Here is a 24,785-nt window from a genome sequence, read left to right as displayed (position 1 = left end):
GGGACCCATTTAGAGGATATATACATATATATAATAAAAAGGATCCCTGGAGAAGACAAAAGTGGGAACCTTTGGAACTGCCTCTTACGGAAAAGCTCTGTCCACAATGATATCATCCCCGGGATCAGGGAAGCCTGCTCCCCCTGGGATGTAGAGGGGCCAGGCACTCTGCCCATTGGCTTGCGACCGGCAGCTTCCCTTGCAAGTGCCTGCTGGGCTCCACATCCATCCAAAGGCATGGTTTGGTTTCTCCCAAGTCGAGTGACCACACTCCCTAGGAAATAAGAACTCTAACTCCCTAATATTCCCATGGCCTCCTATCACTTGGGGACCTACCAGGAGAGACTGAATCAGCTCAGATCTCCAGCAGCATGAGAGGATGAATTACTTTCTGAAAATGTTTCCTCCATTGCAAACAGGTACTAGAGTGACGTGGCAGTCCTTTACTGCACGGACATCTTGACACCTGAATATTCACGTGGGGGTGTGTGTGTGGGGGGGGGGGTGTTGGTAAAGAGAAAATTGTAATCTCTAGCTCTTTATTTCTGAATTGGTAATTTAATCTAGTAGGCACCTTCTAAGGAAGTGTGCTGGCTTACAGTGTGGGCTTTGGAGTCACACAAACCTGGGTTCCAGTCCCATCCTGTAATTAGAAGTTGTGTGACCCTGGAAAGCTTCATAACCTCCCTGAGCCTCAACTGCCTTATTTATAAAATGAGAATGAAAAAGCATCTTTCTCTTAAAACTGTTGTGATGATAATGATGATAATAATAATATTTGAGCTAGGCATCTATGAATACCCTTCCAGAGCCAGCTGTGGGACTTTGAACTAGTTTCTCGCTTTCTCCAGGTCTCACTTTCCCCTTCTGTGAAATGAGGACATTGAGCTGATCTGTAAGGGTCTTTTCAGCCCTAACAGTTACAGGATTCTCAGAGGTCAACCCAGGAGAGATATTCGCCCCCTTCCACTGACCACTGAGATGCCAGCACACATTTGTGCCACCTCTGCCCTGGAACCCTCATACTCCACAGCCCAGAGCCCCCCAGCACACCCCCACCCCCACGGACTAGGACTATCAAAGTCACAATCCTCTCCCCAGAGGTTGACAGCCCAGGGTACACAAGCCCCCAGCCTGCAGGGTCAGCAGGTGCCATGTGGGCGCCCCCATCACCTGCCTGTTTGTGTCTCTGCAGGTGAGCGGAGGGTCCTTCTCTGCAAGAAGTCAGAGCTCTACACGTGGGCAGGCTGGCTCCACTATTCTGCTCCAAGGATTACATGTCCTTCAAACGCCCCTGCCCCTGTAAGTCTCCTCCCCACCTCCTTCCATGGACCGGGGCCAGCATGGCAGAGTCAGGATGCAGAGAATGTTTTTAGGATGTTTGGCCAAAGAGCTCCAGGGGTCTGATTGGGGTTCGATGTGATATGACGGATGGGGGAGGGCAACACAGAAGACCCCTGACCATCTGCAAGAGATGTCTCACCTTGCCAGTCCCTCCATATCAGTACTTCCCAGAGTGTGGGTCAGGGTTCTTCCAAGGGATATTAATGAGGTTACTTTTTTTTAAATTCCACAGTCAAATGAGTGTGGGAAATGCTGAGTGACATAAGTCAAGTCAGTTTTGCTGGACTCTTCAGAGCCTTTAAGGTGGTGCTGTGTAGTGAGCCTCCATAGGAAAGAGAAAGCCCAGGGGTCTACCCAAACTTATCTGACAACAAGGAATGTCTCATGAGATGGGTGCTTCACAGAACACACTCCTTGGGGTTCAGTGTCTGAGGAAACCCTTCCTAGAGCAGCCTCACCAGGCAGTCCCTTGTTTGCTATTAATAATTCATTTTTTCATCTAATGAAGCCACTAGATGATTTTGCCTGTAACATTCTTCTCATGGCTCCCTGATGCCCACGCATCTAGATGATGGACTCAATCAGGTATACCCTGGGGCTCAAGGCTGCAGCCCCTGTGGCTTACTCCCCTACTCATCGTCAACCCTGCCTTCATGACTCATGCTGCCACCCTGACCCCAGAGTTGCCTCTCTCCCTGGCAGCCACCTGCTTCCTCCCATGATGTCCCCTGAGCCCCCTCCAAGCCACCTTCATTTGCTGCATTTTTGGAGGACGTGCATAACCTCCCCATCCCTTCTCCCTGGTGAGGTTGGGACTGTGAGTCTGTGTGAGATCGGGGCCCCCAGCTGAGGCTCCCTGTCTACCTGTCAACTTCCCTCACCCTGCTCACCAGTGTCTGTTCAAATCTGTACCACTGGTTACATGTCCTACCTCCTAGGGTTGGGGAACCTCTCCTGCAGAGAGTCAAATCGCCAACTGTCAACTCTGCAAGCATCAAGGGGCTGCTGTAGTGGAGGTAGGGAGAGCTGGCCTATCCTGTCCGGGAGCGACCACGCCAGGCGTGCCAGGGGGGTAAGGTGGCAGTGCGTTCACTGTGCAGGGATTGGTTTTCAGGAGGCAGGAGAGTGCAGCCTGGCTGCTGGCTGCCATGGGTACCGAGGAGGGCATAGGTCAAGAGCAATAAGCTTTCTGATACATAGGACAAGCTCAGTAAATTACTGTTACTGTTACCACCATGTCTGCTGTTGTGGAATGATCAGCTATCAAAGCCTCAGGCCAGGTGAGAAGGCTGCCATGGGAGCAGGTAAGAGCCCAGGGACACCTGCCCCACAGAGGGTCTGGGTGGTTGTGTTGTCACCCCCAGGAGCAGCTGGCAGTGCAGAAGGCTGGGGCTGCTGAGTGTGGAGGACTTTCCAGAACCTTCCGGGGTTGAGCCAGGCCCTTTGGAGCCCTGCCGTCTGCACTAACAGGGGACATCACCCCAGGACAAGGCTCTGTGCGAGCAGCTCCTGAGGACTCCAGGGTGTGGTCACGGGTATCCTGGGCTGGTCAGGAGCAGTTACTGAGCTTCTCTGAATCCCCCTCTCCCCACACAGGCTCAGTGCCTGGCAGGCAGTAGGCACTCAGTAAATGTTTGCTGAATGAATAAATGCAGTCCAACACTGTGGATGAGGCCCTGGAGGGGGAGAAGCTGAAGCTCCTGACTCTGCCACCAGACTCTCTCCGTGGCTCTAGCCAGCCCATCCTCATCTCTAAAATGAAGCAGTTATCTGAGGCCAGTGGGTTCCAGGAGCTCAGAGCAGCTGTGAGGCTCCTTGGAGGGTGAGAGGAGACCAGGTGGGCAGAACCCAGATGCCCCACCACCCTCTGCTTCAGCCAGAGCAGCTCTGCTTACATCTCTGGGTTGGGGGTCTGTTCAGATTTCACTTAAAGAAAGAGGTCCCAGGCCAGGTCCCATGAGGGTATCCAGGCCCACCTCTTCCTCTATCATCTCTTCTCTGCAGGATTCTTCTCTTCTCCTCACAGTGTCCAGTCAGACTCTTTACTTTTTTTCTGGGCTAAGAAGTGCTCACCATCCTCCCTTTCAGCACCCCTCGTCTGCTTCAACCTGGCTCCTGCGCCCTCACCCCAATATGACATCAGCGGCTGCGTCACTAAGTCCATCCCAGAGTTTTCAGTTCTCAGCTGCATCTGACCCTGTTGGTCACATCAACCTTGCTGGTGGCTCCTCCACCGGGTTCTGGACTCTGAACCCTGGGGTTTTCCTCCAGCCCCTCTGGCTCTCTGGGCTCTGATCATCCATTCATGGTCTCCTTTGGTGCAAGAGGAGGGTGCATTCTTCTCACACCTGCCCGGGGATGCTGGGTCCCCCAGGACTCCAACCCCCCTGGCCTTTTCGCCCTGTACACCCCAGACCATTTCATCCTCACTCTTCTCTCAACTGCAGCCTATAGGCCAACAGTTCCCACGACTCTCTTCCACTCCGGTTTCTGCCTGAGCTGATTCCTTCTGCCTTCCACTGTCTGGCTCCCCTGGGAAGCCCCACCTCCCCTGCTCAAGTATAGCCCGTCCCACTCTGAACTCCTTGCCCTCCCCTCCATGCCAGCTTGCTTGATTTTGCTGTCTTGGTTTAGGGTACCACCATCACCACCAGCCCTCCAAGTGACCCTCAGTTTCCCTCCAACACCTGCATCACTACCAGCTGCCCAGGGAGACCCTGGGGTCTCCAAAGTAGGTCAACAGATCTCTCTCCTGACTTCCCCACCCCCGTCCAACTCCCTCCTCAGACCCTATCCTGGAAATTGCTGCCTCAGTAGATATTCATGGAACCAGACAAGCGAACAAACAGAGTGAAGCAGACTCCTCATGGTTGGCCTCCTGAGCTTACGGACCAGAGGCCCTCAGGTGGTTTTCAGGAGGGATGCAGAACCACAAGAGCCCCTGATGCCCTGATTCACCTGGCCTGGGAACACTGAGGGGCAAGGCCGGAAGTCAGGCTTCATCATCTGGCCACAGACACACACACACTCTTTTAGCACCTCCTCTCCTGCTCTGTGAATTTAGACGCCTAATAGGGAATCGCTTGAACCATCTTGGCTCACAAAATTATCTTGCTTGGTACATGTGAAGATGCCAAAGCCCACTGAAATCTGGAAAACTTAGAACAGGAACCATAGCTTGTTCCTGTTTGGGTTTCCACACCCTTACATCCTGCCAATTGAGAGGGGCAAAGAGGAAAGTCACCAGAAGGAAAAACAAGCACCAAAGTTTCCCTAGCAAGACCTGGCTGCTAGGAGTTAAGAGTTCAGGGAAGTCAGGGAGAGTCAACAGGGAATGTGAACCTGGGGCAAGGCAGTGGGCACAGGTCTGGCTGGCATCCACAGCTCTGGACACCAGGTGAAGTGGGACTATCCACTGGTCTCTCAGGAGCTGGGCAGCCCTGGATCAGACCAGGCGGGGCCGACTTCTCCCAGGCCCTGCCCACATCCTGGGCTCCCCCAACCCCTGTTACATCGCAAGGATCTTAGCTCATCTCAGCCTCTCACAGAGACAGCCCCAACAAACCTCCACGTCCCTCCCTCTCAGTTAGGCAGATGGAAAAACTAAGGCAGGAAGAGGAGGCAAGAACAGGAGAGGGGAAGCCCTGAGGGATTTGGCTACAAGGCTGCAGGAGGGAAATCTGGTCTCTTCCCTGCAAGTGCAGGCCTGTGAGCCATTTCCAGCCTTAAGCACTGAGTAAGAAGGGCCAGCACGGCTCCTCGGAGAGGCTGGGCGCGTGGGAGCCTCCTCCATCTGGCCCCAGCTGGGAAGGGCAGCCCAGGATTCCCCCAGGATCCAGGCTTCAAGAACAGATGCTTTGTAACTACTTCACCACGAGCACATCACATAGCAGCTCCACAGAGCTTCCTAGGCTGTGAAGTGGGGGTGGCCTCAAGGGACAGACCTTGGGGAGGAGGGGCTTTGGGGCCCCAGGGGAGACTGAGCATGCAGCGAAGCAGGGCTAAGAGTAGAGGGTAGCAACCACTGGTCCACAGGGGAATTGGATGGGGCTTGTCTCTGCTAAGTTCACAGGCTGCCAGCAGGCCAGAAGGAATCATAGCCTGGAAAAGCCTCTGGGTGGGCTTGGGCCTCCCTCAGAGTTGTGTGAGGTGGTCAACAATGCTTGGGTTCAAGGACAACATAGCATTGACACTTGCCAGCTGTGAGATCTAGAGCAAGTTCCTTCACATCTAGAAACCTCAATCTGCTCATCTGTAAAATGTAAACAGTCATAATAGCCTTTTGGTTTGATGCCCACATTTGACATGCCACAAGGAGAATCTAGCTTGGTGCCAGACACTGAGAAGATGCTTGAGAAACTTGAAAGTCATAGCCTTTTGACCACCCTCTCTCTACAATGCTTAACATGACCCAAGTCTTTGGCAACAGATTGGTGAAAATGGAGAGAGATTGGGACTCTGGAGATGAACCCGAGGTGTGGACCAGATATTGTTTTCTGCTCTGCTTACTGTGTATTATCTCTGAGAGACTTCACTGTCAACAGAAGGAAGAACTTGAAAGCTAGCTCCTGAACCCCCAGCCCTTAAATGGAAAGTCCACTCTGTGGCCCCATGAATATCCTGGCTACCCCTCCTCTGAGTTCTCTGGTCGATCCCAGAGTCTGACAGTAGCAAGTGCTCAGCATCTGACAGCTAATCTCAGTTTTAAGTGCACAATCATTTTATATTAATATTAGAGTCCTTGACAAGAGGGCATCAGCCTCAGCTTGAGCGCTTAATATAGTACTGGTAACAGCAGCAGTACCCCAGCCTTTGCAGAGCACTCCCAGCTGGCAGAGTTTTTGTATCTCCCCCTCCCCTGGCAGTGGGCTCTCAGGGTGACCTCATCCACCTCATGGTACCGAGACATTTCCATACACTGTCAGTCCCAAAATTTACGTCTCCAGCTCCAGACTCTCCCTGAACTCCAGACTCATATATTCAACTGTCCACCCCGTATCTCCACTCAGATGTCCACTCAGGTGTCTACAGAGCATCTCAGATGGAACAAGTCAAAACCTTAAATCTTGACTTCTAGTCCCCCACCCAAGCTACCCATCATCTTCCCCATCTCAGTAAATGGCAGCTCAGTTCTTCCATGTACTCAAGCCCCAAACTTTCTGAGTTTCTACTGCTCTCCTTTCTCATCTACTCCAAACCAATTAATCTGAAAATCCTAACAGTTTCACTTTGAAATCTGACTCCATCTTGCCATCCCCACCACTAAGCCCCAGGACCAAGGACACCATTGTCATCACCTGGACCACTGCTCTGCCCTCCTAACTGACCTCTCTGCCACCCTCTTGCCCCACTCCAGCCTATTCTGCCACAACCCTGGGAGTGTGGGAAACGGAAGGATCTAGAGACTGAGCCTTAAGTTGGTTTCTGTATCTAGAAATCTTGCCAAGCAAGCATGATCCCTGGAGTTGTCACCCACGGCGCCCCAAAGCCAAGTACACTGGGGAGGATTTACCTGCAAACAGGAATGAGTAAGGACACTGCCATTTCTCTGCCAAGGACTACACTACATTAGCCACCCTCCTGTATCTGGAGCCATGCCTAGGATGATTAGGAAAGGCTGGTCACCCTCTGTGACATCACCACAGAAGTGTGCAGACCACGTGCTTCCCAGTCAGGAGAAAGAGGCCCCAAGAGAGAAGTCACATGCCCTGTGGGCCCAGGGACCGCTAGAGGAGGTGGCAGCATCTGAAAGCAGAAACTTCCAGGCCCAAGCTCAGGGCACTGGCCACACCAGTCCCTCTGATAGCCTGATACATTTTCACCTCCTAGAGTTCCTTCTATCTGCTTCTCTCTGCATTTAAAGTACCATGTCCTCTATTAGCCCTGGTTTCATCAGCTTCTAAGGGCTGCTCCCTCTTCCCACCTGGACTCCATATCTGTAGGTGACCTCCAGGCCTTGTTTGAAAAAGAGTCATTCCAGAGCTTTCCTCTGCCCATCCACCAGGCCCTTCAGCCCCCAGATCATACTTGTCTCCCCTAGGAATGGGGCTAGGGCTAGAGATATAGCCAATTACAGTAAAAACAGCAAGAGCTGAATGATACAGGTTCAAAAACCACTGAAGCAAATGTATTTAAATCATCCAAGCCTCTGTTATTCAGCTATGAAATGAGATCATGAGACCCACTTTCCAGGGTGATTGAGAGTGTAGTGAGCACACAGTCAGTCAAGAAGGGTTTGTTCTATCCTTCTCCTCTGGCTCCTCTATCCCACAGTGAGAGGAGGTCTTCCTGCAGGGTCTTCCCTGCAGGGTCCTCCCAAGACTGTTCCAAGGGGAGATCACGTCTTCCCTCTCCGTTACCAACTGGGCATGCAGACACAGCATGGCATACTGGGCCATACTTCATCTGACAGGCTCTCATCAGGGGCTAGCCAGGTGCCAGCCTTTCATCAGACCCCATCACAGGCACATAATGAGACAATGCAAGAAAATGGGTTCTCCCTACCTTCTAGACTGGATGTAAGAGATCCTCTGCTGACCCTACGGGACTTACCCGGAGACTCTACCCCAACTGCCTCTCACTAGAGATGCAGAAACTGGGATGCATACTGGGGACCGGACCAGGTCGCCTAGCGTGTTTGCAGCTGAAACACTGATGCTCCCAGCATGACTCCACATGAAGCGCTCTTTCCACAAGGAGCCTGCTCTCCTCTGTCCTCAGGGAAGACAAAGAAAAAGAGCATAACTATGATCCAAGCCATGTCTTTAAAAAAAAAAAAAAATGAAGACCTTATTTCCACATGGGGAGGGAAATCCTGAGACGGAGCAGCTGTAGGGCCTCAGTTTCAGTGGTCAGAGATGAACATCACTGAGGACCCATGTTCTTTCCATCTTCTTGCTCCACTGTAAGGTGGCCATTGTAAGATGGCTCCATTGTAAGATGGCCAACATCAACCCAGGCAGTGACACAACTTTTCCCAGAAGTTCCCCAGCATGAAGTTCCCAGAAGACCACCCTCATGTCTTACTGGCCAGTATTTAGTTGCATGTCCACCCCTAAGCCAATCATAGTTCAGTTCAGTCGCTCAGTCGTGTCCGACTCTTTGTGACCCCATGAATTGCAGCACGCCAGGCCTCCCTGTCCATCAGGGAATGGTAATACCAGGACTGGCTTACCAAGCTAGTCTTTAAAAGGACAAAGGCTGTTAGAACCTGGTGCCCCCTCAGTCTAAAATGGAGGCAGTGGTCAGTCAGGCCAACAAAACCTTCCCCTTTTGCCTGCTCAGTCCTTGTTCTCTGGGCCTCAAGTCTTCAGGAGGACCTCTAAATATCTGAAGTGAGAAATGAACTGAACTGAGGAGTCCTTTTTATGGGGATTCTATAGGGTTAGTTTTTTTTGTTTGTCTGTTTGTGTAGTGGAGAAATACCAGCTCACAAGAGTGAGTAGCTAAATATTCAGGAGATTAATGACCCATTTAATCATTGGTAGCCAGCCTGAAATCCATCATGATGGGAGTTTTACACCGTAGAAATTGGCAAACAACACTACAAATCAGGAATTTTTTTTCCTGAAAAGCTGGTTTGCCAGCACACCACTGTATAAAACACACATACAGAAATACGCACAGATCATTAGTGTACAGCTGAATCCACAAACGCAGCACACTCAGATCGAGAAATACATCATGAGCTGCAGCCCACAGCTCTGGCCATGTGCCCTTCCAGCCCCTGCGCCATGCCCAGCTCAACCACTGTCTTGACACCTGTCACTATAAATTAGCTTTTCTAGGTTTTGACCTTTATATGTTTGGAATCATACAGGATATTCTCTTTTGGTCTGGCTTCTTGTGCTCAATATTCTGTCATGAGATTCAATGACAGTATTGTGTATAAATGTAGATCACTTATTCTCATCACATTGTGTACACTGACACAATGGACTGTATAATATTCCGTTGTGTCAATATACCACAAATAACTTATCCATTCTACTTTAGTGGACATCTGAGTACTCTTCAGGTTGAGGCGATGAATAGTGAACGTTCTAATAGAATGCTGTCCAACAGAGCTTTCCGCAATAATGAAATGTTCTACATCTTCACTGCCCAGTATGATAGCCACTAGCCACTTGCAGCCACTGAGCCCTTGAAATGTGGCTAGTGCAACTGAAGACTAAATTTTTTAACTGAAGTACAGCTGATTTACAATACAGGTAGTTTCAGGTGTACAGCATACTAGTTCAGCATTTTTGCGGTTTATACTCTATTATAGGTTATTACAAGATAATGGGTACAATTCCCTGTGTTATACAGTATATCCTTGTTGCTGATCTATCTTATGTACGGTGGTTTGTATCTATTAATCCCACATCCCTAATTTGTTCCTTCTTTCTCCCCTTTGGTAACCACAAGTTTGTTCTCTATATCTGTGAGTCTATTTCTGTTTTGTATATACATTCCTTTGTATCATGATTCTACGTATAAGTGACTTCATATAGTATTTGGCTTCCTTGTCTTATTTCACTAAGAATAATATTCTATAGGTCCCACCCATGTTGCTACAAGTGGCATTATTTCATTCCTTTTGTATTCCATTCAATATATATATATATGGAATATATATATGGAGTCACACCTTTTAATCCAACTGTTTGTTGATGGGTTGTTTGGGTTGCTTCCATATCTTGGTAATAGTGAGTAGTGCTGCTGTGAACATTGGGGAGCTTCCCTGATAGCTCATTTGGTAAAGAAGCTGCTTGCAATGCAGGAGACCCCAGTTTGATTCCTGAGTTGGGAAGATCCACTGGAGAAAGGATAGGCTACCCACTCCAGTATTCTTGGACTTCCCTTGTGGCTCAGCTGGTAAACAATCTGCCTGCAATGTGGAAGACCTGGGTTCAATACCTGGGTTGGGAAGATCCCCTGGAGAAGGGAAAGGCTATTCTGGCCTAGAGAAATCCATGGAGTATATAGTCCATGGGGTCTTTGGGGTGCATGTATCTCTTATAATTAGTGTTTTCATTTTCGTCAGATATATACCTAGAAGTGGAATCATATGGTAGTTTTATTTGTGGTTTTTTTGCTGGATCATATGGTAGTTTTATTTGTAGTTTCTTAAGGACTCTCCATACTGTCTTCCACAGTGCCTGCACCAATTTACATGCCCACCAGCACTGAACTAGAGTTCCTTTTCTCCAAATCCTCTCCAATATTAGTTATTTGAGTTTCCTTTTGATGACAGCCATTCTGACAAGTGTGAGGTGATACTTCATTGTGGTTTTGATTTGCATTTCTCTAATAATTAGCAATGTGGAGCATCTTTTCATGTGCCTGTTAGCCATGTGTATGTCTTCTTTGGATAAATGTCTATTCAAGTCTTCTGACCATTTTTCGATTTTTTTTTTTTTTTTTGAGCAGTGTGAGCTGTTTATATATTTTGAACAGTAATCTCTTGTTGGGCTCATCATTTGAAAATGTTTTCTCCCATTATGTAGGCTGTTTTTTCGTTTTGTTGATGGTTTCTTTTGCTGTACAAAAGCTTTTAAGTTTAATTAGGTCCCATTTATTTATTTTTGCTTTTATTTCTTTTGCTTTAGGAGACTGAGCCAAGGAAATATTGCTACAATTTATGTCAAAAAGTGTTCTGCCTATGTTCTCTTCCGGGAGTTTTATGGTTTCAGGTCTTACCTTTAGATCTTTAAACTCTTTTAAAGTTTATTTTTGTATATGGTGTGAAGGAATATTCTAATCTCATTGTTTTACAAGAAACTATCTAGTTTTCCCAGCACCACTTGTTGAAGAGACTGTCTCTTCTCCTTTGTATATTCTTGCCTCCTTTGTTGTAGATTAATTGACCATAGGTGCAGGGGTTTACTTCTAGGTTCTCTATTCTGTTTCATGGATCTATGTATCTGTTTTTGTCCCAATACCATACTACTTTGCTTACTATAACTTTGTAGGATAGTCTGAATTTGGCAGAGTTATACTTCCAGCTTTGTTCTGTATTTACTGGAGTATAGTTGGTTTACAATGTTCTGTTAGTCTCAGGTGTAAAGCGATTCAATTATACACATACATTCATCCTTCTTCAGAGCCTTTTCTCATATAGATTATCCCAGAACACTCAGCAGTTCCTTGTGCTATACAGTAGGTCCCTTCAGTTATCTGTCTTATACATAGTACTGTGTGCACTGCCGGCTTTGTTCTTTCTCCTCAGGACTGTCTTGGCAATTTAGGGTCTTTTGTGGTCCCATATAAATATTAGGTTTATTTGTTCTAGTTCTACAAAAAATATCATGGCTATTTTGGTATGGAATACACTAAATCTATAGATTGCTCTGGATACTACGGCATTTTAATGATATTATTTCTTCCAATCTAGGAGCATGGGACATCTTTCAGTTTCTTTGAATCATCTCCAATTTTGAGGAATTGAATTTTTAATTTAATTTTCATTAATTTAAGCAGCTACGTGTGGCTAGTGACTACCATATTGGACAGCACTGTTCTAGTATGTGAACATATTGACGCATTTCTGTTGGAGGATTCGTTCTGCCCAGGAGTGGAATTTCTGGGTTATAGGACATCCATATGTTTGGCTTTAATAGATAGGGCTAAACAGTTTTCCAGAAAGGCAGTACCAGTCCACTCTCCTGTCATCAATATATGAGTTCTAATTGCCCTCCATCCTCACCAGTGCTTGCTCTGAATTTTTTCACTTCAGCCATTCTGGAAAATAGCAGAAATATCACCTGGTGGTTTTCCTTTGAATTTCTCTAGTTATTAAGTACAGTGTACTAGCACCCTGGATATCCTCTTTTGTGAAGTGATTATTTAAGCCTTTGGCCCACTTTTTTTTTAATTGGGTCTTTTTAGTATTAATTTCTAGGCAGTCTTTATATATTCTGAATACCAGACCTGTGTTGGATATATTATTGCAAAAATCTTCTTCCTCTTTGTGGAGTGCTTTATTTTTTCAAGATTTTTTTAACACAGGCCATTTTTTAAGTCTTTATTGAATCTGTTCCTATATTACTTCTGTTTTATGTTTAGTGTTTTTGGCTGAGAAGCATGTGGGATCTTAGCTGCCCAACCAGGGTCAAACCCGCACCCCCCAGCATTGGAAGGTAAAGTCCACTGGACCGCCAGGGACGTCCCTGGAAGATTTTTTGACTCTTATAACCATGTCTTTGCATTCAAAGATATTCTCAAATTTTTATATAGAGAGTATTTATCAAGTCTTATATATAACTGTTTGCTTTATTCGTATTTAACTTTAAAATTTACAGAAAATAAAATGATATGGAGCATACAGTTAGGGGATACCCTCTTGGACTTCTTAGGAGCAGAGGATCCTGCTGATGCACTTCAAATAATACATTTTTATAAATGTAAAAGCCAAGGTGGGCACCTTTTAAGTTGGATGGCAGTCTTATTAAAGAGTTTTTGTCTATTATTGAAATTTTAGGTGTTAGGCTAAATGAAATTTAAAGAGACTGCTTGTGAAATAACTTAAACTTTTAAATTTCTTTCTTATTTTTTCCAAGATACAAAAGTACCTCTAAAACTAAAATAATGACTGTGATCCCAACAGTTTAAGGACAATTTCAGTACACGTGGCTATATACTTGCACAGTAAGTCACCAACACTCTCTAAACAATAAGAACAGTCACACTGGGGCACGGCTCTCACATTATCCTTGCCAGACAGCACAATGATCAATTACACCTGAGCGATGCTAGCACACTGCCATATCTACTAAGCGTAAAATCCAATTATCTAGGACAACATAACTATCAAATTCCCAGCCAGTATGGAATTTCCGAGTCCATATATTCAGAAACCTATGGAGTGTTCCTTAAATTCTTTTAAAATAGGAATTACACTGAGCATTAAAAACAATAAACTAAACAGCTCAACCACCACAGTGGCTGAAATTCAGTGTCTGATTTAACAAATGTTTACCTATCATTTCAAAATCAATTTCTGCTCAATCCTAGCACAGCCAGCACTTCTCCTGCAGTGCCATTTATTTTTAAGTGCTCAAGAATGAAAAGCCCAGCTATACACCATAGTCTTATTACAAGAGCCATGGGGAGGGCGCGTCCATGGAACACACACAAGAGGAGAAAGACATGCACGGCATCATCCCTTTGTTCAACACTGGCTTTGATTTAGAGAAGAGGAGAATGCAAAAACATATCATAAAAACTGAATGAAGATCATGTTTAGTAGGTAAGAAACTAAAGTGTTTCCAAGTTTAGTAGGTAATCAAGAGTTATACTTCCACTGCAAAAATCTTTACAGGATTGAAAGTACTAAAGCGACACTAATACTGAAACATAGGTAATCAGAGGTGGCAAAGGCACTGGCGACATGAGTCACCATCAAAAGACAGCCCGGGTACATATCACACATTCCCTGTCAGCTGCTGCAAGGACTTGCATTTTCGAACTGAAAAGGAATCCTGTGGGGCTTTTTACTTATCACTGACTTGAAGAAAGGCTGTTTTAGGTCCCCTCATTGAACATGAGACCAAGGTTTCCAAATGAGTTTTCCTCTATCATCACAAGAAGCATTATACTCAGTTACTACTGTTTGACATTGAACTCCTGTAAGTGACAGTGTGGCTACTCTCTTGAGTATTAGAGCGAAAGAGCTAATTATGCAAAAATGGAGGCTCCCATAAGAATGTGAAGAGGAGCCTTCTATGTCTTGGGATCTATTATCTGGTTCCAGGCACCTGTACAGACAGGTTCCTCCCTGAGAAGCATTCACCAGTGTCCCAGGGCAGGTTACAAATTATTTAGAAACTCTTTCAAAATCTTCCCCTTGCTCTAGCCATGTCCTTGATCCTGTTCACATCTCAGTCCCCATGCCCCTTGCCCACCTTGAAGCCCAAACTCCCACCAAAGATCTTTATTTTAATATAGTACAATTTACCCATTGTTTCAGTCAGTATTAATACCTTTGTATCCTGTTTAAGAAATTCAAGATCATAAAGATGTTCTACAGTGTCTTCCTATTGAAGCTTTACTGTTTGCCTTTCATATTTAGCACTATGTCTAGGGAATGTTTTGTTAAGATTTTAAGGTTTAATTGTCAAATATTGAGCACCTACTGTGTTCCAAGCATCCTGCTAAGCAGTGTGCTTTAATTAGCTCAAAGAAATTGCTGTTCCCATTTTGCAATTGAAGTGCTAGAAGCTCAGAGGGGTAAACTTCCCAGAGACCACCTGCAAGAGGCAGGGCCAAGATCTGAACCCAGGACTCTCTGACTTGGCAAGGTCCGAGGACCAGATGCATGTCAGCTTTGGTGGAGGAGCTCTGGGGTTTCCCCCCACACGACCACTGCCCTGAGGAAGATGGCTGAGGAGTGACCCTTCTCCCAGAGGACACTAGGGCCATTCACCTCAGACACTGAATGCTGGTGAATAAAAGGCATTAGGACTAGGGCTGGGGTGCCCCAGCTCAGGGCTGCAGAGCAACCTTGGGGACTGAGGGGATTCAGGACTTCTCCACAAACACTCCATGTTTTTAGAAATCTATGTTCCATGAGCCACACGCTGAGAAACTACTCCAAAGCTCCATGGTTCAGTGTGATGCTGTCAGCATTTGAGATCATTCGTATCTAATGTGGCCAAGAAGTACGTATCTTTGCCTGGTCTAGTAGTTTCTCTCATTCTACCTCCTGAAGTGACATGTTACGTTAATAGATTTCGTGGTCTTAAACCATTCTTGCATTCCTGGAATAGGTCTTTTCTCCTCATACTGTATTATTTTTAATACACTGCTGCCCTGGTGGCTTCCCACATGCCCTTTTAAATTCTATTTGAGGGAACTTCAGTGGAGCAGGGGACAAAGTCCCGTGATATGTTCCAGAATCAGAACCCACAAAAGCAAAAGGCCAGAACAAAACTAAGAATGATGATAGTACTTGGGGTGGGGGCTCAGCCATTGTGGCCCAAGAACACATCTCTAGGCTGGCCCAGCTTGGGGGACAGTTGATGATAATTTGAAGCATTCATGAATTTAACATTTTATGTATCAATTAATTATTCATGAACTTCCTGGAAAGACCAAATTGTAGTAAATGGTCATTTTCTGAAGCCATGATTTTGAGGCTCATAATGCAAATGAGGGAGAGAGAAATGGCAACCCACTCCAGTATTCTTGCCTGGAGAATCCCATGGATAGAGGAGCCTGGTGGGCTATAGTCCATGGGGTCGCAAAGAGTCGGACACGACTAAGCACAGCACAATGCAGATGGGGATGTGACAGCTAATGCCCCAGCTGATGGGTGGGCCAAGCCAGCCCCCAGCTGCCATCCAGCTGCTTCCCCACACAGTGCCCCTATTTCCTACACATCAAGCAGGCACAGTGACTGCTGGTGTTATAAAAGCCTGTGTCCTCCGCGGAAAACAGCCGAAAAGCCAACTCTAGGTGATGGTGGAAGAGTAGAGACAATGAGTTCAAGGCCACTGATGACTCTAGCAAGAAAATGAGAGATTGGTGGTGTGGGTTCAAGTTGAAAGTCTCATTCCGCTGTGGTTGGATTTTGTAATGTCAGCCAGTTCACCACTTCCTCTGCAGAAACAGGGAAAAGTGGTCTGTGAGTTCTCCAGCCAACAAATAAATTGTTCATCAAACTGGAGATAAAACCTTAGTGAATGATGACAGGATGGTAAGCTATGGAGTTTGGATACATAAAAGTACATGTGAGTTAATTTTGGTGAGTTTATTTAAGTGGCAGAATCCATCTTAATAGTGGAATAAATCATTTTCATCTTATATTTATAGAGTCATGAACGGCCTGTGGGTGGTCACTTTTATTTTCCCAGTTATATTTTAATGCAGTGGCTAAAGTTCTTAAACATGGCAGTGGAGCACTCTCCTATTAACTCTGATGTATAAACAGAGAGAAGCAGGGCTACTCTGCATAACATGAGAGCAGAGAACTCCATGATCTACCAAGACTTTCCCCCTGAGCACTGGGGTATTTGTGCTTTCTACAGTTTGAGAGGTTCATTTTAGCTGACTCACATACATGTTCCTAGCACCTCGCATGTATCCAGGCAGAGAAGCACTTAGTGAGGACTGGTGGGTGGATGGATGATTGATATATGGATGGATGCATGGATGATCAAGTGGATCCTGAGTAGATGCCTAAGTACATAAATACATGGGAGGGTGGATAATCGGTTGAGTGAATTAATGGAGGGGTGGATGACTTCACATTCTAATCCTCAGTTTCCACTATAACCTGCCCTACTTGTAATGCCTCAGACAGTGAAGTAAAACCTGTCAGGGCCTTGACATCTTGCAGAGGTACATTTCCATTGTAAGAAGAATCCTGAACACCAAGCAGCCATTTCCCCAGCCTCATAATCCCAGTGTTCACGTGGCAGCCCACAGCCTCACCCCAGGAGCACCTCCTTCCCTGAGCTCTTCTGTGACCTCACCCTTCTGTACTCCTGCCCAGGCCCCTTCCTCCCTCCCTGGCTCTTGTTCTGCTGGTTCATCCTGCAAGACCCGGCCCCTATGTGGATGTTCCTGACCTGCCCCCAGTGCCCTAATCTCTCTCCATCACAGTCTCCTGGTGACAAGAGGATAGGTATCGATAGGTGACAAGTGGGCTGGGAAGTTGCCCCAAAAAAGAAGGGGACAGGACTCAGAAGTGCCCACGTGTAGTGAGCCTGCCCTGCCGTGTCCCCCTACCCTAGTCCCAGCTGGGAGGCTGGGACCAGCCATTGGTGAGCAAAGAAAAGACTGAGCCTGAATCCTCTTCCCCAGATTTTATCCAATGACTTCACAGCCTCACCCTGGTGGCTCCAGCAGTGGAGAAGAAGTGCACTGCTGAGGCCAGACTTAGGGAAGCGGACCCGTGACAAATGCGTTCAGAATTTTCTGTGATGGGGACCATCAGTCAGATCTCTGTCCGCAGCCCCCTTCTTCCTCCAGCCAGCATCTCTGAAGATAAGGGCAGGACTGGAGAACTAAAGACGGTGGCTCAGCACCTTCGGTGCCTCGGTGCCCTTCCTTTACCAGTGGTCCTAGGTGGCTTCAGGCTGCAAAGAGCAATCTTCTGATCTCACTGCCTCCCCCATTGCATTCACCGGGCTCCCACCTCCTCCCTACTCCTTTACCCACCCTTCAGGAAGAACGATTCAGGATCCAAGAATAAACATCTTTCAGACAAACAGTGAGCAGGTCCAGAGAAGGCAGAGAACGTGCCCAAGGTCACACAGAGAGTAAGTGGCAGAACCAGGAATGTAGCCCAGTTCTCCCAACTCCGCCTCTGCCTTGGGCCACAAGTTCATGCAGTATTAGACACACCCGGTTCAAATCCCAGCTCTGCCACAAAACAAGGTGGACAAACTTCAACCCACCAAGATTCAGTGTCCTGTAAATGGGAGTGGCCATGTTTTCACACAGAGAGGAGGCAAGCGCCAGACCCGGCCCCAACCCCAAGCCGGGGTCACTGAGGGCCTGACTCACCAGTGGTTCCCAGTCACAGTCTGAAGCAGAAGTCCGCAGGCGCAAGCGCTGGCTTCTGCCTGGCCCGGCGGCGGCCCACGGACCCAGGCACCATCCCCGCCCCGACAGGAGCCTCAGGACCCCATGCGCAGCGTCGGGAGAGCACCAGGGCTGTGTCTGCGGCGTGCTCACAGGACTTCAGCTTGGCGCGGCGGAGGAACTCTCTCAGGAACAGCTCACCGTCAAGAGCTTTCAGTTGAGCCTGGCTCCACTCAGAGCCCGGGAGCCGGGGCTTCGGCCTCCTCCACGCTCCACCCACGCTCCACGCACGCCCCATGCTCCACCTACACGCCACGCACGCCCCACGCTCGCCCACTCACGTTCCACGCTCCACGCATGCCCTTTGGTCTATGCACCGCTCCACCCTCGCTCCACGCTCACGTGGAGCCTGGCAGCAGCCTTCGTGTGTTTATGATATATCCCTTTCTTGGGAAGATTCTTTGGAGAAGGAAATGGCAACCCACTCCAGTACTCTTTCCTGGAGAATTCCATGGACAGAGGTGGCAAAGAGCCACGACTGAGCGACTAACATACACATACACTATCCCTTTTTTCAGCCAGAAGGCGCCCCTAGAACACCAGGCCCCTGGAAGTCTCCTCTTTGCCCTTGAATTAAAGGACAGCCTTTTCACCTAATTTAGATGTGCTTGGTCTTAGTTGCCGCACATGAAATCTTCAGTTGTGTTATCTGGGATCTAGTTCCTGACCAGGGATGGATTCTGGGCCCCTGCATTGGGAGCATGGAGTCTTAACTACTGGACACCAGGGGAAACCCAAGAACGGTCTTTTGATTTTTCTAGATTTTAATAGTGGACCTCTGCCAGCCCCTCAAAACTTAGCAATATATGTGCTCAGTCGTGTCTGACTCTGCAACACCATGAACTGTAGCCTGCCAGGCTTCCCCGTCCATGGGATTTTCCAGGCAAGAATACTGGAGTGGGTTGCCATTTCCTTCTCCAGGGAATCTTCCTGACCCAGGGATGTTTAGCTGTTTAAAGGCTTAGTTTAGCTAAACATGACATGCAATGTTTAGCTGTTGATATACTTTCACCCTGAATAAGACTTAGGTCATGGTCTACGTTGCTACATATAAGGTGGTCAGGAGGAAGCAAAGCTCAATTTTAGGGAGAGGAAATTTTCACTTTAGCAAGATCCTGAAAATATGAGTTCTATCTCACAGTGCCTGTTAGCCACAGACTAGCATCTTGCCTAAGAGCACAGGGCTTTGGCTGCCCACTGACTTGGGTCCCTCTTTGTGGGCTGTGTGACATTGGACAAATCACTTAACCTCTCTGAGGCCCAGTTTCTCTACCTGTTAATTGGAGTTCCCATCATGGGCCATCATAAGAATTAAATGAACTAGTACATGAAAAGTACCAAGCATGGTGCAGGACACATAGTAGGTGCTCAGCAGAAGTTAGCTCATCATGCTGGTGTGTGGAGGAAGGGCCACATCTCAGGGTACAATTTCCTCTTGGTCATCAGCACCTTTGTAGAGGCTACTTGGGAAGAAAATCAGGCTAGAGGCAAAGCTTGCCTCATTTTCTGTCCTTGTTGCAGCTGGTATGGGGGACATGGAGGCAAAGGGGTGGGAAGGGGTGTTAGCATCATGTCGTTTTTCTGCAGTCATTTTTATCTCGTTGATGAAGTGGACCCTGCATTTGGAAATTGGAAGAATTTCCCTCATAATTTAAAGCAGCACCTACCTCCGCCGGTCACAGTGACTGGAAGATTAATTTCTCACCAGCCATACAGGCGGATGCCTGCCCAAACTGGCTTCATATGCAGGTGCGGTGTTGCCATCTCCACGCCTGGCTGGTAATGAGCCCAGCACTGCCAGGAGGGTGAGGCTCCCCTTAGCAGCTGAAGCAGGTGGCAGCAAGTCATCTTCAAGGTGACCCCATGGGACTGGCACCTTGGCAGAAGGTACTGCATGCCGAGCAGGGCAGGCACGCACTCACACACATCCTGCCCTAGGTTTTTATTCTGGGAACCCACAACCTTGCCTTGGCCAGCTTTCTAAGTAGCCCATCTGCCTTGGATCATGGGGTGGCCAGAGTGTCCCAAGCCATCGCAGCAGCTGGGACATACTGAACCAGTTGAGTGTGGACTCCATACGCTCCTATGCTCCCCAAGGAGGACTGTCTGTCTCTGACAGTCCCAAGTCCTACCATTGGCTTCTAAGGGGAGAGGCCACATGGTAGATGGGAAGACGGTGACATTGGTTGGATGGCCAGTTGGCTTGTGCTTTATTAGAGAGAATATGGTAACAGAGTGGCCCCTGGTTCAGACCTAGTACAAGCCAAAGCCTGGTCATTGGCTCAGAAGTGGCAGCACTGTGGACTAGATGAGCGGTGGCCACAAGCTTCGCTTCGTGACCAGGGTAATCACTGTGTGAAGTGCTATGTTGGAAAGGATGTTTTAAAAAAGGAAAGGATGCTGAGGCTGGATCCTGGGCCAAACAGAAAGAGAATGGTTATCAATTAGCTGTATACTGGCTATATGATTGCGGTGGGTCATTTAATATTTTTGAGCCTCAGTATCCTCACCTCTAAAATGGGGAGAACATAGCTTCAGGGATGAAGTGAGCTCTTTAAACAGAGCCTACACATAGCAGGGGCTCTCAAAACAGTGGTGTGCGTTTGGCCCCCAAAGAATCCCAGAAATTCACATACCCTGACATTCTCATATCACGGGGTCAAGAAGCACACATGCCCAGCCAAAGCCAAGGGTCTCTCCCTCTCCCCAGTGAATGCACCTGCAGGAGAGCAGCTTACAATGAACTTCAGCAGGCAAAGGCTTGGCTCTCAGGTAGGATGATATACTGGCCCAGAAAGTAAGGATTTCAAGCCAGCCGCTCCTAATGAATGTCAGTAGGTTTCAAGAGCTACCAGCATGGGCAGAACTGCTGGCCGGGCATCTTCACAGCTCAGGCAGCAACCCCAAGTTCCTGCTTCACCTCCCTGTCCCTGCCATGGGCTGAATGTGGGAGAGGCTTTTGGACATGGTGCTAGAAAGGGATAAGAAGGAACAGGTGGCCACAGCTGAGCTTCCAGCTTCTGATTTGCCTAAGTCCAGGCCTTCACCTGGGAACAGGGCCCTCCTACAGCATTCTCAGTACAGTATCCTCAGACACCCAAGACAGAGACCTCATTCCCCCGAGGGAGTTCAGGGCCTCCCTGCCACTTCTTCATCTGGTCTCAAGGCTGGAGCCACCCATTCAATATATGCCTTGGGCACCTTTGGTGAACTTGGACCCAGGGCTGAGCTTGAGGACACAGAGGGCACTCAGACACAAGCCCTGGAAACCATGCATGATCATACATGACAGATGCAGAACAGGGCCTAGGACCTCGGCTCTGGGAGGGCAGACAGAAGGACCCCTTTCAGAACAGGGCCCAGGAATGCTTGCCCTGCCCCTGTGGCTCACCGAGTGTCTGCGGCTCACTCGCTCTGGGGAGGTGGGACCAGCATGCCAGGGATGGGGACACAGAGTGCAGTGAGCTCTGGACTTGGAAGTTTGGGCTTGAGTTCTTGCTTGACTTGACCACGGAGTAACAGAATGGCCGTTGGCTTGTCACTTACCAGTCCTGAGTATCAGTTCACACATCTGTAAAAGAGGAAATCCACACCCCAGCCCAGCTGAGTGGGAGGGAATTAAGGAGCAGTCACAGAGACTCACTAATGAGGTGCTGGTTCTCCCTGGGCAGAGGCCCGTGGATGCTCTTGGCTGATTCTAACCCCTCCCTGGTGCTCCAGCCCCCAGGGCTCCATCATCTTATCCATCGGGAGGACAAAGCCATCATGGCTCCCAGAAGCTTCCTTTAGTAGGGCTCTCAGGGACCCAGCTGTTGGTCCTAGACAAGGTTCTTTCGTCTTCCCATACTCCTGCCATGTCACACCCCTTCCTAGAAGCCCCTTCGTACCTCTCTGCACCTTTGCCCTTGCTCTTCCCCTGCCTGGAATACCTCCAAATTTCACCTTCTCCGAGAAGTCCTCCCTGATCAGATCCAGCCCCCTGACTTGCCTGGGTCAGTTACTGCCCGCAGGCCCAGGCCCGCCTGATTTCCCTGGTGTCCCCTGGGTAGGATTCACCCCCGAAGCAGGAGACCAGTATGGTTTGTCCTCAAACTCCAATGCATGAGTATCCTCCATCCATTCCTAAGACCTTGGCAAAGTCACACTGACCTTCCAACCTCGTGCCTTGGTGGAGGAGAGTCCTGGTCTAGCACTGGATCTTGGGTTCAAGCCTCAGCTCTGCCACTAATTTGCTGTGTGACCTTGAGCAAGTCCGTTGCCCTCTCTGAGCTTCCTTTTTCCCTATCTTTGAGTTGGCTGAGCTCCCAGGGCAGAGGCTTCAGGGGAGAGGAGAAGAGGTCAATCCTCACTAGTAGAGGCTCCTGTAGATGTGGGGGTGAGGGGCAGGATGGGCAAGGCACTCCTCCCTTCCTCCCTAGCAGAAGCAGTCAGGATAAAGTCCATGGGCCACAGTAGCCTCCATTTACTTAGGAATGAGGGCTTCCCAGGCGGCACTAATCTCCTGGAGGAGGGCACAGCCACCCACTCCAGTTTCCAGCCTGGAAAATCCCACAGACAGAGGAGCCTGGTGGGCTATGGTCCGTAGGGTCGCAAAGAGTTGGACACGACTGGAGTCACTTAACACGCACACCGAGGGAGGGATAACTCGCAGGGCAGCAGGGAGGCAGGAGGAAGGTGTGGGGCAGGATCTCTGTTCAGTGTCTCTCTCTGTCCACAGTAGCTCGGTACAACCGCACCAGTTACTTCTATCCCACGTTCTCGGAGAGCTCGGAGCACAGCCACCTGCTCGTGTCCCCCGTGCTGGTGGCGAGCGCGGTCATAGGCGTGGTCATCATCCTCTCCTGCATCACCATCATCGTGGGCAGCATCCGCAGGGACAGGCAAGCCCGGCTCCAGCGCCAGCGCCAGCGCCACCGCCGCCACCACCATCGCCGCCACCGCCGCCGCCGCCGGCGCCATCGAGAGTACGAGCAGGGCTACGGTGAGCTGCTGCCCATCCCTGGGCACCCCCAGGCCCCCTGTCCGATTGTCACCCAGGCGGCAGCAGGGAGGTGGTGGCTCTACCGTGGGTGGGACAGGGTGGTCAGGCTGCCTCATAGAGGTCCTGAGTGATCAGGAAGAGCCCAGAGGCACTCACCATAATGCCTCAGTGGCGTGGGAAGCCCAGCTGTCTGCCAAGGATGAGGCTGAAGGTCAAAGAGTGGGTGTAGGGCTTCTCCCCAGCCCCAGCCTTCGTGAGACCAACCTGCCTGTTCCTGCCCTTGAAGCACCAGCCTGACCCTTGAGGAGCACAAGGCTCCTGCCCAGAGCGTGCCCACCTCCCCCCAACAAGGAGCCCAGTACCACCCTCGACCTCTCCCACCCCAGGATGGAGCCAGTCAGGCCCAGGATGGCCAGCCTGCCCACCTCACAGAGCCCGACCCTTGCCCTCTACCCCTCCTGCTCCCCCACCCAAGGCGCCTCCTTCCTGCTCCCTCCCACCTCCGCATCTGCATGCGCTCTTCCCTGTGCCTAGAATGCCATTCCCCACCACCTCCCCATCTGACAGAAGCCTGCTTGTCCTTCCAGACCTGGCACCAATGCCTCCTCCTTTTAGAGCCTCTCTGCCCCTCCTCATGCCCTCCTCTCAGGCAGGGGTGATCCCCACTCCAGGACTTCCTGAGCACTGCACCCACCCCCAGCAGTGCCTGACGCTGGGCAGCTGTAGCTCTCCTCGCACTAAGCTCACAGCCCAGCACGGGCCTAGCCCAGAGGGACCTGCTCCACAGCAGAGGAAGTCACCACCCCATCCCATTTTCCCAGCGAGAGCTGTGGTAGCCCATTTTAAAGACCAGGAGCTAGAGGGACTTGTTGAGTGGCTTGAATGTACCCGAGCCTGAGCCTGGGACTTAGAGCTCAGGAGAGAGGGCCAAGGGAATTTCCAAGATTGAGTGGAGAGGTCAACCTTGGCCTTGAGGAAAGAGAGAGGCCTCGGGCAGGCTAGTCTGCCCTGAGTGCGTGGTGGGGCCATGGGGCCAGTGTCACATGAGCAAGCCCCCAGCTCTGACTTCGGAGCAGGTGGGGTGAGTGCAGGCCACCGCCAGGCTGCATCTGGGCTCAGGCCTTTGCTGCCTGATGCTGACTCACTGCAGCCCCGTGGCCCCGTCGCCTTGGAGACCCTGCTGCGGGGCTCCCGCCTCCCTGCCCTCGCCTCTGTTCTCAGCTCTGGCTTTGGCATCTCGTTGGGGCCTCAGCAGGAGGCCTGGAGGTGCTGATGCCCCCATGCCATCCCCCAGCCTTCAGGGGGTACACCAGGGACTGCCAGGAGGCTTGAAAAGAAGCCAGGGGAGAGGGGACACAAGAGCCACCACGCTCCGACGAGCAGCAGCCTCCTGGCCATGGGGGACCCTCTGTCCTTCAGACACCCTCCCTGGCTCCGGTGACTCAGCCTCTCCAGGCTCTCTCCCATCACTCTGGTGACTTCTTCTCAGACTTGCCGGTAGATTCCTGAGAAGAGGAATCTCAAGGTTCCTCAGAGCCCCACCCTGAGCCCTGGGTCCTCTCAGGAGGACCCACCCCTGCTCAATCTCAGGCACCCTCCAGCTCCAGGCCCCACCCATCCTCCTCACCCGATGCCCCAAGGCTCTTACATCTCAGAGGCACCTCGGACCCAGGGTCCACAGCAGCCTTCATCTCCACTTCTTACCAAGCAGCCTCAGGAAAGTCACTCAGCTCTGTGAGTCATCTATACAATGGGTACATGGGGACCTGCCCCAAAGTTATTGTCAGGTCTAAAATAGCACAGTGCCTGGTTTATGAGTAAGTGCCCAGTTCGTGTTAACTATTTTCATTATCTCTCCCCCTTGAGATAACTAATGCTGCAGCCCCTA

General features: G+C 49.4%; 1 protein-coding gene across 5 annotated transcripts in view; it reads left to right on the top strand.

Moving 5' to 3' along the window:
* The window catches only part of BEAN1 (brain expressed associated with NEDD4 1), a 36,899-nt gene that overhangs the window by 7,520 nt on the left and 4,594 nt on the right, over positions 1–24,785 (top strand). For 3 of the 5 annotated variants that reach the window (XM_070388311.1, XM_070388313.1, XM_070388312.1), the window contains 2 exons: positions 1,196–1,302; positions 22,634–22,897. In XM_070388311.1, coding sequence (XP_070244412.1) covers positions 1,278–1,302; positions 22,634–22,897 — 289 coding nt within the window. In that variant the 5' untranslated portion in view covers positions 1,196–1,277. The remainder of the gene's footprint in view (positions 1–1,195; positions 1,303–22,633; positions 22,898–24,785) is intronic. The other 2 variants (XM_070388314.1, XM_070388315.1) reach the window with 1 other exon arrangement.

The sequence above is a fragment of the Bos mutus genome, chromosome 18 (genome assembly GCF_027580195.1).
Source record: "Bos mutus isolate GX-2022 chromosome 18, NWIPB_WYAK_1.1, whole genome shotgun sequence".
NCBI lineage: Eukaryota > Metazoa > Chordata > Mammalia > Artiodactyla > Bovidae > Bos > Bos mutus.
Note: the sequence above shows the minus strand (reverse complement) of the source record. Positions and strands in the feature narration are given on the sequence as shown.